At 32.6% G+C, this 11696-nt stretch overlaps 2 protein-coding genes across 2 annotated transcripts; both read left to right on the forward strand.

Annotated features, from left to right (window-relative positions):
- The first annotated feature begins 5986 nt into the window (after positions 1–5986).
- Positions 5987–10661, forward strand: LOC104714781 (RNA demethylase ALKBH10B). The gene is made up of 7 exons (XM_010432242.3): positions 5987–6791; positions 8819–8964; positions 9044–9161; positions 9241–9360; positions 9450–9565; positions 9645–9799; positions 9885–10661. The coding sequence occupies exons 1-7, from the start codon at positions 6233–6235 to the stop codon at positions 10372–10374; spliced, it is 1704 nt and encodes a 567-aa protein (XP_010430544.2). The 5' UTR covers positions 5987–6232; the 3' UTR covers positions 10375–10661.
- A 205-nt stretch (positions 10662–10866) lies between these two features.
- Positions 10867–11596, forward strand: LOC104714790 (ubiquitin domain-containing protein 7SL RNA1-like). Its single transcript, XM_010432254.2, has one exon. The coding sequence runs from the start codon at positions 10946–10948 to the stop codon at positions 11594–11596; it is 651 nt and encodes a 216-aa protein (XP_010430556.1). The 5' UTR covers positions 10867–10945.
- Positions 11597–11696: the final 100 nt, after the last annotated feature.

Here is an 11696-nt window from a genome sequence, read left to right on the forward strand (position 1 = left end):
GACACTTTCAATCTATTTTTCATAATCTATTTGACTATATACGGTATTTATATGTTTACGTACGTTTGCAACATAGAGAATACTACACAGTTGCTGATAAATATTCCAAAAAAAAAAATAAAGGGAACTTTTGTTTTCCGGACCACATGGGAATGTGTTACCAACTATCTCCTTACTTTGACATGTAAGATATGTTAGAATCTTCTTAAGGCTTTGAGGCTCAGAAGACGAGAGCATATTTTCCATTTATCGTACCTTTTGACGGCAAAGAATATAACTTTTTCAACTTTAATTGGTTTATTACATATCATTATATCGCTAAATGCATGTTTTTTAATTAATTTTGCTATAACTGAAGTTTTGTGACTAAAAGCCGAATTTTGGAGGATTATATCCAGTAATATCATCGTACGTTAAACTATGTATATCAGTTATATATATGGTTAAAATGGGTTCTGCAGGATACAACAAATTATATTTATCATAGAATCTAAAAATTATAAAACTTTTCACACCCAAAAAAGGAAAGAAATTAAAAAACACCTAAATTTATAAACAATTATTTAACATGCATAATATATGAAGTTAACTGTTGTCCGATCTATAACTACAAGAGATTATACATGATCGTACTCAAATATGCAACACATTCCAAATACATTTGCACTCAAGATATACAAAAAAGTTTACATAATAAATTATAAATCACAAATTAATGTTTCTTTGCACCACAAAGGTTAGTGTGTAGAGTTTATAATAAATATCTATAGTTATATGCTGTAGAAAAGCTCGATACATAATTTATAAAGTCATTGGTTTTTATTCCTCATTCTCGAGATAAAGTATTCTTAGCCAATTTACAAAAAGCGAGAAACTAACTATTCTTCTATATTTTCTTCTTGTAGAGCCGATGGCTCATATTCCATGAATAATATATAATTATAAGCTTTACGCCAATCAATACTTAATGATTCATAATATGAATTATTGTGTATGTATGTAAAGGTTCATAATAAACAAATATATAAGCTAGCTTTTTTACTTGGTTGGACCATTTTCTCACATGGAAGGAGTATCTCTATATATCGATATTCTATACACGAATAATGCGGTATTTACATTTACATATTCGACATGTTTAAAATATTTATATTATATGTAGCAATAATATATTAATGGGGGAAAAAGGCTACTTTAAAGACTTACTTCGTTTAGATAGCTATCTCCTAAAACGTCATTACAAGTCCAAACCATGTAACAATATTCTCTTAGAAAAAGAACTTTATTTCCTAAAAAGTGAATGTTTCATTTTCTTAGACGTACGTATATGTGCTGATCGTATTCCTCATAGCGTTGTAAATTTTATTAGAACAAAATAAAAATACATGTCCAACAAATTCAAACGACCTAAATTTTGAAAAATTCAGGAAACTGTCAACAAAAAATCACGGAAAAGAAAATAACAAATCGTTATACAAGTTAGAAAATGTTGGTTAGATAGTTATATATCTTATTTTTATTAAAAATTACCAAAATTTGACTATATTATATCGATAAATTAAACAATTCTGTATGGGGATATTGTAAGACAATTTATCATTCATTTGTGTGTATTTGTCGCTGTCCCAACAATTGAATCTTTTGCCCACTTACACCAACTCGACTAATTCACTACAAAGAAGTTAAAAGTCACAACATACACATACACATACACTCACACACACAATTTCCCATTTCTTTTTCATTTTGTACATTACAAATTGAATGCTTCTAAAGCTTCACTTGATAACATTATTTATAATGAATACGATCATTTAAAATTATAGTATTGTGAAGATAGAAAGAATTAAAAACAATTATAATAGTAAACAAATGGAAATTATAAATTAAAAGAGGGGAAAAAAACTTGTCAATTTTCTGCCGTGAGAAAAATAGAAAATGAAAAAAATATATTTTAAAATTAAATTCTAATGTTCAGAGGGTAATAATACAGACACAGTTAATGATGCACTAATTTGGACAAATACTCAAAAAGAGAAAAGAAAAATATAGCAGCGAATGCTTTTTTGTAGCTACACTAGATTTGAACCCGCAGTACACTGCGCGACTATTTTTGTTTTTATTCTGTTTCTAAAACATTTAAATATTTTAGTAAATATATGTACATTTATTTTTGAAATAATTATCAATAATATTAGTTATTTTTTTCTTTAAATATTTTATAAGTTAAAAGATTTATACCATTAAAAATTAATAAAATGTATATACTAAAACGGTTGCGGACATGTATATACTTTCGCGGGTTTCGTAGGATAGTTAATTATTTTGTGAGTTAAAAATCTATAATATATGAAATAAATTAATATTTTTAGTGTTAGTTCAAACCCGTAATATCAGGTCAGTTCTGGAACATATTTTTTTACTTTAACCCGCAAAAAAATATTCTGCAAAATCCATGGCCCCATGGGAGTATATAGTCTGCACCCATATGTCCCGCTTGAGTTTATAGGATTAGGATATGTGAACATTTTACTAATTCAATTCTTCTAGTTTTGTTTTAATGGTGAAAATGTGATAATATGTGTTAACCCGGCATGTGAGATCTGACCCGCAACAGATTTAATGATTTTAATCCGCAAAAATATTATTACATTGATTAAGAAGATTTTTTAAAAAAAATTTAAGGAAAATTATATTTATTTAATTAATTATCAAATTAGTATTTAATGCAAATAGTAGTAGTTCCGATTTTTTGGAAAGTTGGGATTATGGGAGAAATATTGTTTACAAAAATTGAAAATCTTATTATAATTTAATAAATTGTAAATTATAAAATATAAATATTTAATGCTAATGGCAGTCTTGTAAATAGGTAGTAACTTCAGGATTTATTTGCTAAATGTACTTGTAAAATGTATATATAGATATACAAATTTAGTTCGTGAACTTGCGTGATAAACTGATAATTTACCAGCATAAAGTTCATATCTATCTACATATAAGATCCGAATAACAAAACGTTAGTTAGCATTTCTTCATAGATCATGATTAGAACCTTTCTTATGATCACGAAAAACAATGAGCGACACTTTTATGGGTCACTACTAAGGGTTCGTGAGTTAACCCCATGCCTCTTTTGTGTGTGTGCCATAGGTAGTGGAAAAGGGAATCTACTGATGTTAGAGGGTGGAGGTGTTCCTGCGACCCACAAATCTGGCCGATGTAGGCCCTAATTTCACCTCACCCCACCATTTTGTAGACTTTTCAATCGGGTTCCACAATTTTACATTTCGTCGGTCTAACCTATCATTCATTTGTTCTAACCTCTTTTTTGACAAGGCTACATAACCTTTTGCTCTTTATGGATTTGTGATAATTAGAGTCACACCATAAATTCAAAAAAGAAAAAAAATGGTCAACACCATCTTGTTCAAGTTTTTTTTCAACGCTAATTAATATGAGAATACATATATTTTTGGATTTATCACTAAATATTCAAGTTTTGTCGAAAGTTTTCAACAAAAAGAAAAAATCATGCATGCAAAACAACACTTGGATCAAAACCTACTAATCATGTATGAGCATCGTCTCTCTTTTTATATCTTGTAACTGTCATAACTAAATGTTTTAATTATTAACATAGAAGGGATCCTTTTAACTATTAGTCGATTGACTTGTAAACAAAAGGAGAAGTCAAATGAGAACAACGACAATATTAGAAGGTCTTAGACTAATTAATATCTTCGAGATACAAATTTGATTGTTATTTTTATTTTTACACGTCATCTCTTAGATCATCTTCCACGGGCCTCATGGATATGGACATTGACATCATGACTCATGAGTTTGGTTGGTGTAAAGTTCAAACAGAAAAAAATACAATCAATTTATTAATTACATACATTTCTACGTATAATAACAGTTACTAAATAGTAAACGGAATAAAATATATTAGCTGCATATACCAATAATGACGAGAATAATAATAGCAAAACAAAAAATATATGGAATGCGATCCAAAATGGATAATAATATGGTGTATATAAGTTAATTCTTAATATGGAAAGAAAGAACGAGGCATAGTATAAACAACAAATATTAGTACAGTAGTATATATTACCTTTTCTATTTAATAGCAATTTTGAAAAAGTACTGCATAACAAAAATATATATGGAATGCGATCCAAAATGGATAATAATATGGTGTATATAAGTTAATTCTTAATATGGAAAGAAAGAACGAGGAATAGTATAAACAACAAATATTAGTACAGTATATATTAATTTCCCTTTTTCTATTTAATAGCAAATTTTGAAAAAGTACTGTATATTTTATTCATAAATGACCTCATTAAAATTTTAGATTAATGGTTAAACATCAGAGTCTTTATACACATAAAGATTCGTTGAAAAAGTTTAGGTATGCAACTAATTTATGGGCGTTTAGTGTTTGAAATGTTTGGAGCTATTGTTCAAATCAGTCCCACCGTATTTTCAATCCAACGTAATATACTAAGGGTTAGATTGAATTCATCTTACTTTAGAATCATTTGGTTACACATATATAGAAAACAATACTATAGAACCTTTCAAAATCAGAATAGATACATAACTAGAAGGTCATTTTATGCAATACGGCAAGATAACTCTCTCTTTTGTTCAGCGCCGTCCTTTTGTTGTCCGAAGGAACTATTGTGCGTAACATCAACCCAAAAAAAAGTAGACCATATCACAACTTTTTGAAAGGGCTAAAAAAAACTGACCTATACTTAAAACGAAGTGAATATAACAGAGCTTTATAACAAAACACTTAATTGCACTGCTAATTCATGCTTTGAACAAATGTAAAACATATCCCGTCGGATTCTGTCTTCTCTCTACATAAAATATAAAGTTTTAGTGGTTTATTTATATTTTTAACTATTCAACGTGTTGCATAAAAGTAATTTATAATTATATAGTTTTTTCTTTTAATTATAGTTGTCATGTGTTTTCATTCAATAACAATATCAATATCATATGTTCTTTATATAATGAAATAACAAACATCATATTTTGAACAAAAAAAATACATTACTACCTAGATTACATGGAAATGGAAACAGATACACATAAGCGAAACGTTTCAGAAATGGGAAACAAGTTTTTTTAGAAATTAGGAAATAGAATCGTTTTGGATACATATATATATATACACCAAACATAAAAAACATATTAAAAATAATATTTGTAACAACAAAAATTTTAAAAATAAATATTAAATAGTTGAACTAAAACACTATTAATATTATACATTTATATGTATAATAAAATTTTAAATTCCTAAATTATCAATTTATTAACTTTCCAACCTAAAAAAAAGTTTATGTCGTGTTTCCAAAACAAATACGGAGTTTCTATCGTATTTCCAAACAAAATTTCTTGGAATCGTGTTTATGTGCATTGTTTCCATGTTTATACAAGTTTCCGTTTCCGAAATTTTTCGGAAATGGGAAACAAACCTCAAAAAAAGTTTCATGCAACATACATTTACTAGTAACATTGTACTCCCTCCGTTCTAGTTTAACTGTCGTTTAAGATTTTTGCACACAAATTAAGAAAACTATTAAATTTTATGTTTTACCCTTCATTAATATATTTTATAATTTTTCATTGGTTGAAACTTTAATACAACAAGGATAAGATGATTGGAATATTCATCAAACATCTGCATTGAAAATCTAAAACGACAACTAATATGAAACAAAAATTAAATCCTAAAACGACAACTAAATTAGAACGGAGGGAGTACTAATTTCAGATAAATTTGAAATAGTACCATCACAACAAAATCACATAATTAAACCCTTTTTTTTTTGTTTTGTCCAAAAAAAAAAAAGGTGGAATAGTAAGAAACGGGCAAAAGAGGGCCAGAAGTTAAGCCACGTCAGCCACAAGAAAGAGCCACGTCATCTCCATAAGTCTCTCCCACCTGTACGGATCCTCCTCCCCACGGCTGCCCCCAATATATATAATTTGGGAGAGAGGAGAAGGAACCAAAAACCAAACCTCTAACAAAAACCTTCTCTCATTACACCTGCATGTGCTGCTGACCCGTCCCCAAACCCGACCCGACCCATATTTCTCAACCCGTTTTTGCCTTTTTTTTCCTCTGTTTTTAGCCGCCGTCGTTAAATCGTAGAAACACACACCGATCTCGAGTGACTGAATCTTCGCCGGAGTTTTAACGCCGATGACGATTGCGTCAGCGCCAGCACGCCAGACAGATCGATCAGCAGCCACTGGTTTCGCTACGACGACGGCGAAGGCGGTGGTGACCGTTCCCGTTCAGGTTCCGCCGGGGACTGTTGTTTCCGAAGGCTTAGGGAAAGATGCGTTGATCTCGTGGTTCAGAGGCGAGTTCGCGGCGGCGAACGCTATAATCGACGCCATGTGCTCGCATCTAAGAGTAACAACCGAAGAAGCAGTTTCCTCCGGATCGGAATACGAAGCTGTTTTCGCCGCGATCCATCGCCGGCGTCTGAACTGGATCCCTGTTCTCCAGATGCAGAAGTATCATTCCATCGCTGAGGTCGCGATCGAGCTCCAGAAAGTTGCGGCTAAGAAAACGGAGGATCTCAAACTGAAGAAAACAGAGGAGGTTGAGCAAGATCTGAAAGAAGCGGCGGCGGAGGAGAAGGAGGAGAAGAAGGATGATTGTATTGACGGCGAGAAAGTAACGGAAAATGAGATTAACGGAGATGTTGAAGACGTTGAAGATGATTCTCCGACTAGTGATATCACTGATTCAGGTAAGTAACACATACTTTACGTAATTTTCAAAAAACTACAAATTTTAAAATATATAATTTATTTTCTTGGATCCAGAATTTTTTCATAATATCGATTTTTTTCATAATTTGTTTTTTTTTTTTGTTAACATTATTGGTTTTTTTTTTTTTGGTTGAAACTTTTTAATAGTTAAGCATATTCGTTGAAGTTTGGTCATTTGATTCTCTCTCTGTTCACTGTGTAAACTGGCTCTCTGTGGTTGGTGACGATACCCAAAAAAGAAAAGAAAAAAAAAAATGACAACGATTTTTTTTTAAAAATATTTGTTTTTCAAAGAGGGAAAAAAAAATATTTAGTATAGTAAGAAATACTAATATACAGATTACAGACTAATTCAAGTTTCAAGATTTAAGTACGTGTTTCCCTCTACTGGATCCGAGATGTATTCTTAAACAATTTTGACTTTTGCATTCTTAATTTGTAAATTTTTTTTTTCCTTTTTTTTAATATATATATATATTTTTATTGTATCATTATGTCACAGATTCGATTTTTAAAAACAAATTTACTAAAAATAACCAGATTCTCTTTCTTAAGAAATAAATCTTTTTTTTTTTGGTTCTATAAACTTAATCACTCTCACGTCCTGATTTATTTTCATTTTTGAAACATTATTAATTATATCTTTTGTAATAGAAAATTAATATTTAGTTTAAGACGAATATTCAACTGAAAGCTAAGCATTCAGTATAGTTTAATTTATTTTGGGTTACTTTTAACGTGTTTGAAAGAGAATATTATACTATACTAGAAATACTTTTTTTATTGCCGGCTATTTAGTGGTTTTTTATAATAATATGAATAAAGTATACTTTTTTTTTTGTTAACTATAGTAGTAGTAAAGTAACTTTTGAAAAAATTAATTTTATCGTAAACTATTACATGAGTTTTGCAAGGATACATTAAAAATAAAAAATCGTACTACCTAACCCAGTGTTCAAGACCTTATTATTTACTAAAAACAAAAAAACAAAAACAAAATATTAACACAAACTTTCATGAAAATCGTACATAAGTACAAAATCTCTTGTAGTTGTGTTGTAAAAAGCACGATCAGAAAAAGTCACTCTGACTCTTTCTCTAACAAGGTTAAAAAAAAAAAAACTGAAAAGACCAGAAACGTCACGACGACGTCGTTTAGATTACAAGATATAGGGGGATTCCATTTCTCAATGTAGAGAGAGTTGGGTGTGTGTTACTACTATTTTAGCAACAAGTTTTGTTGCCTTGTGCTTTAGTTGATGATGTAACGAGTTGTAAAACGCATCAAAATGGGGTGGTGGTATCACAATCTCACATTGATTCGCGTGTGATGATATTTTTTTATTGCAATTCTCTTTCTCTTGTTTAAAAGAATGGTGGGTGAGCTCACAGCAGCCGTTGGATTTAACCAGAAACCTAGTCGTCATCAATCATGGTCCCCCACGATTTTTGCCGTGCCGCCCTTTATTTTTTTTTTCTTTTCTTCTCGTCCCGAATGTTCGAATCCCTCACGCCTCACGAGCACATTTTTTTTTTTAAATAACTTTTTAGCTTTTTGTTCACGGCCATAAAATGAGTCAGAAGTCTATAAAGATTACTAGTAAACTTTTTTTGTGAAGGATAGTCTTGATGTGTGTGTAAGTTAATTCACTTGTGTTAATAAAAGTCCAAGTATTAGGTAGAGACACGTGGACGAAGACATTAGACTTTGTTGTAGTCTTGTCTTCTAACATTGAAAGTCTCTCTGACTTTCTCTGATACATTTTACAAGGAAACTATAGGTTCTTTAACCTCTTTAGAATGGTCCATGAGAATCAAATCAAAGATCACATTGAATTGCCATTACTTTAATGAATCGATGTGTTTCTCTCTAAACCCAAAGAATCGAATCTCACATTAATTAGTTGATTTTTATTTTAAAAAAAAACACTTTACAACTAATATTGTGTGTAATGCAAGTATATGGCCAATTTTAAACATTATGATTTTAATGGGTTTTTAATAGGTTCTCATCAGGATGTTCACCAAACTGCTGCTGCGGATACTGCACATCAGATTATATGTCAGAGCCATGAAGATTGCGATGCACGTTCATCTGAGATCAAACCTATCAAAGGTTTCCAAGCCAAAGAGCAAGTGAAAGGCCACACTGTGAGTAATGTGTTGGATTTTGAGGGACGCATATGCATATATGATTTTATTACTTATAAATTTAATGTTGTGATGTTAGGTTAATGTTGTGAAAGGACTAAAGCTGTATGAAGAATTACTTAAAGAAGATGAGATATCTAAATTGATAGACTTTGTGGCAGAACTTCGAGAAGCTGGCATAAACGGGAAGCTTGCAGGTGACTATTTTTTCTTACGCTAAACACACATCATAGGGCTTTAAGAGTGTTTTCCGGTGCTTACACAAGATGAATGCAGGTGAGACCTTTATACTGTTCAACAAGCAGATTAAAGGGAACAAGAGAGAGCTGATCCAGCTTGGTGTCCCCATCTTTGGCCATGTTAAGGCAGATGACTCGAACGACAGCAACAACTCTGGTAAGGAATCGCTCTGATCCGCCAGGATTCAGTCTAAATGGTTTGATGCATGTGGATGGCTTTGACCGGGAGACTTTATTGGTTTGTAGTTAACATCGAGCCAATTCCACCACTTCTTGAGAGTGTCATTGATCACTTTGTCACATGGAGACTCATCCCAGAATACAAGAGACCAAACGGTTGTGTCATCAACTTCTTCGAAGAGGTATGTACATTTCCATGAGTCACCATTCCTTTACGTTTACGCTTTTCTTTTAACCTTCAAGATTACCTCTCTTTTGCAGGGTGAATACTCACAGCCTTTCCTCAAACCACCACACTTAGAACAACCAATCTCCACTCTTGTCCTCTCTGAATCAACCATGGCCTTTGGACGTATTCTCTCAAGTGACAACGAAGGCAACTTCAGAGGACCTTTAACTCTGTCTCTCAAACAAGGGTATATAACATCATAACCTTTTCCCTTAACTCTGAGACAATGTTGATGTCTCTTTATTAACGTCCCTCGGTTCTGATCTTTATAGGTCTATGTTGGTGATGAGAGGGAACAGTGCAGACATGGCAAGACATGTAATGTGCCCATCACAAACCAAAAGAGTAAGCATCACGTTCTTTCGTATTCGACCTGAAACATATCATAACCATTCACGACCCACAAGTCCTCACAACGACGGTGTAATGACAATGTGGCAACCCTACCAAATGGCACCAACTCCATTCCTCAATGGTTATGATCACTCAGTTGACATGATGCCAAAACTTGGAGTCCTACGTCCTCCAATGGTCATGATGGCACCACCACCAATTCAACCAATGGTATTACCAAGTCCAAATGTGATGGGAACTGGTGGTACAGGCGTCTTCTTACCATGGGCTTCTGTTAATAGCTCAAGAAAACATGTGAAGCATTTGCCTCCTCGCGCGCAGAAGAAGCGATTACTACCGCTTCCTCCTGCTGCTTCTTCTTCTCCAGCTGGAGGATCCACCTCTGAGCCTGTGATCAGTGTAAATTGATCATAATCCTTTCGACTTCTTCAGCAATACAAGCTTTGATCATCTGGTCCGTGTCTAAGGCGTGCTCTGTTTCTGTCTTCTCTCTTGAGTCTCTTTTGTTCCTGTTTCTTTTTTTCTTTTTCCAAATTCAGTTTAGGTTAACTCAGGGTTTATAGATAGAAGAATTAAGTTTGTTACATCCCCAGAGGCATGTGTTTTCTATTTTGTGTACGATTTTTATTATCAGTATATTTCTCAAAATGTTACATTTCTTTGCCATTTAAAAAAAAAAGAGATTAGAGTACAAATTGTTAGTTCATATTATCACATTTATAATACAGTACCAGAACCCAAATTTTGCATTGGTTATATTGCAAAACTGAAAAATACTAAAGATTGTAAAAATCTCTTTCAAAAATAGTAAATCGAGTTTGAAATAAAGAAAAAGAAAAAGAGAGCAAAATCATAACAATCAAGAAGAATCCATGGAAATAGGTCATTTGGTTAACGCATTATGAGGAAACTTTGGTTGCAACAAGTCCCAAGTTGACATATCTATATTCACTCTTCATCAGTCTCCATTGATTCACATATGGATGTGTACGTAGAGACTCAAAGAGGCTCACCATTCTCCATTGAAGTGGGTTACTTCGATACAGTTTTAGAGATCAAAAAGAAGATCGAGAAGTATCAACGTATCCCTATCTCGAAACAAACCCTTTTCTTCCAAGGCAAGGTTCTTCAAGATGATCTTGATATCGAACAATGTCAGATCCTCAACAACTCTCGTCTCCAACTCTTCCTCTCCTCTCCCGGTAACAACAACGACCAAATGCGCAATCAGAACCGTAACAATCAGGTGTTCCAAACCGAGCAAGATTCTCCACCATCAAACTCAACAGAACAGATCAATAACGGTCATCCTCAAGATTCGACAATGCTAATGATGTCGGGGAGTAACAACAACAGCAACAATCCCCTGAAGAAGCTGAGAGTAATGGTGCTGCCTAAATGCGGGACTAGGAAGATTCCAGTGGAGGTGAACGCAGGTGATAACGTTGGAGAGCTGAGGAAAGAGCTGGCTAAGATTCAACAGAGGTTTCAGTTAAATCTGCCTCAAGATGACTATTTCTTTATATACAAACAGAATGTAATGGATGATGACCGGTCTTTCCGGTGGCACCGTGTTGATCACGGCGATACAATTGAGATTTTCAATGGAAGTGTTTCCGGTGGCTCTTAATTTTTTGGATTAAGATTTTTTTTTTTGGCTAATTTTATTCCTAATTTCACATAATTTAGAAAAAAAGAACCTATGGTACATTATTGTTCAAATCTAATAA

The sequence above is a fragment of the Camelina sativa genome, chromosome 2 (genome assembly GCF_030686135.1).
Source record: "Camelina sativa cultivar CO46 ecotype springtype chromosome 2, ASM3068613v1".
Taxonomy (NCBI): Eukaryota; Viridiplantae; Streptophyta; class Magnoliopsida; order Brassicales; family Brassicaceae; genus Camelina; species Camelina sativa.

Coding starts and splice junctions, on each gene's coding strand:
- LOC104714790 (XM_010432254.2), top strand. CDS start 10,946: ATGGATGTGTACGTAGAGACTCAAAGAGGCTCACCATTCTCCATTGAA.
- LOC104714781 (XM_010432242.3), top strand. CDS start 6,233: ATGACGATTGCGTCAGCGCCAGCACGCCAGACAGATCGATCAGCAGCC. Junction 6,792..8,818: donor TAGTGATATCACTGATTCAG/GTAAGTAACACA, acceptor GGTTTTTAATAG/GTTCTCATCAGGATGTTCAC. Junction 9,566..9,644: donor TCATCAACTTCTTCGAAGAG/GTATGTACATTT, acceptor TCTCTTTTGCAG/GGTGAATACTCACAGCCTTT.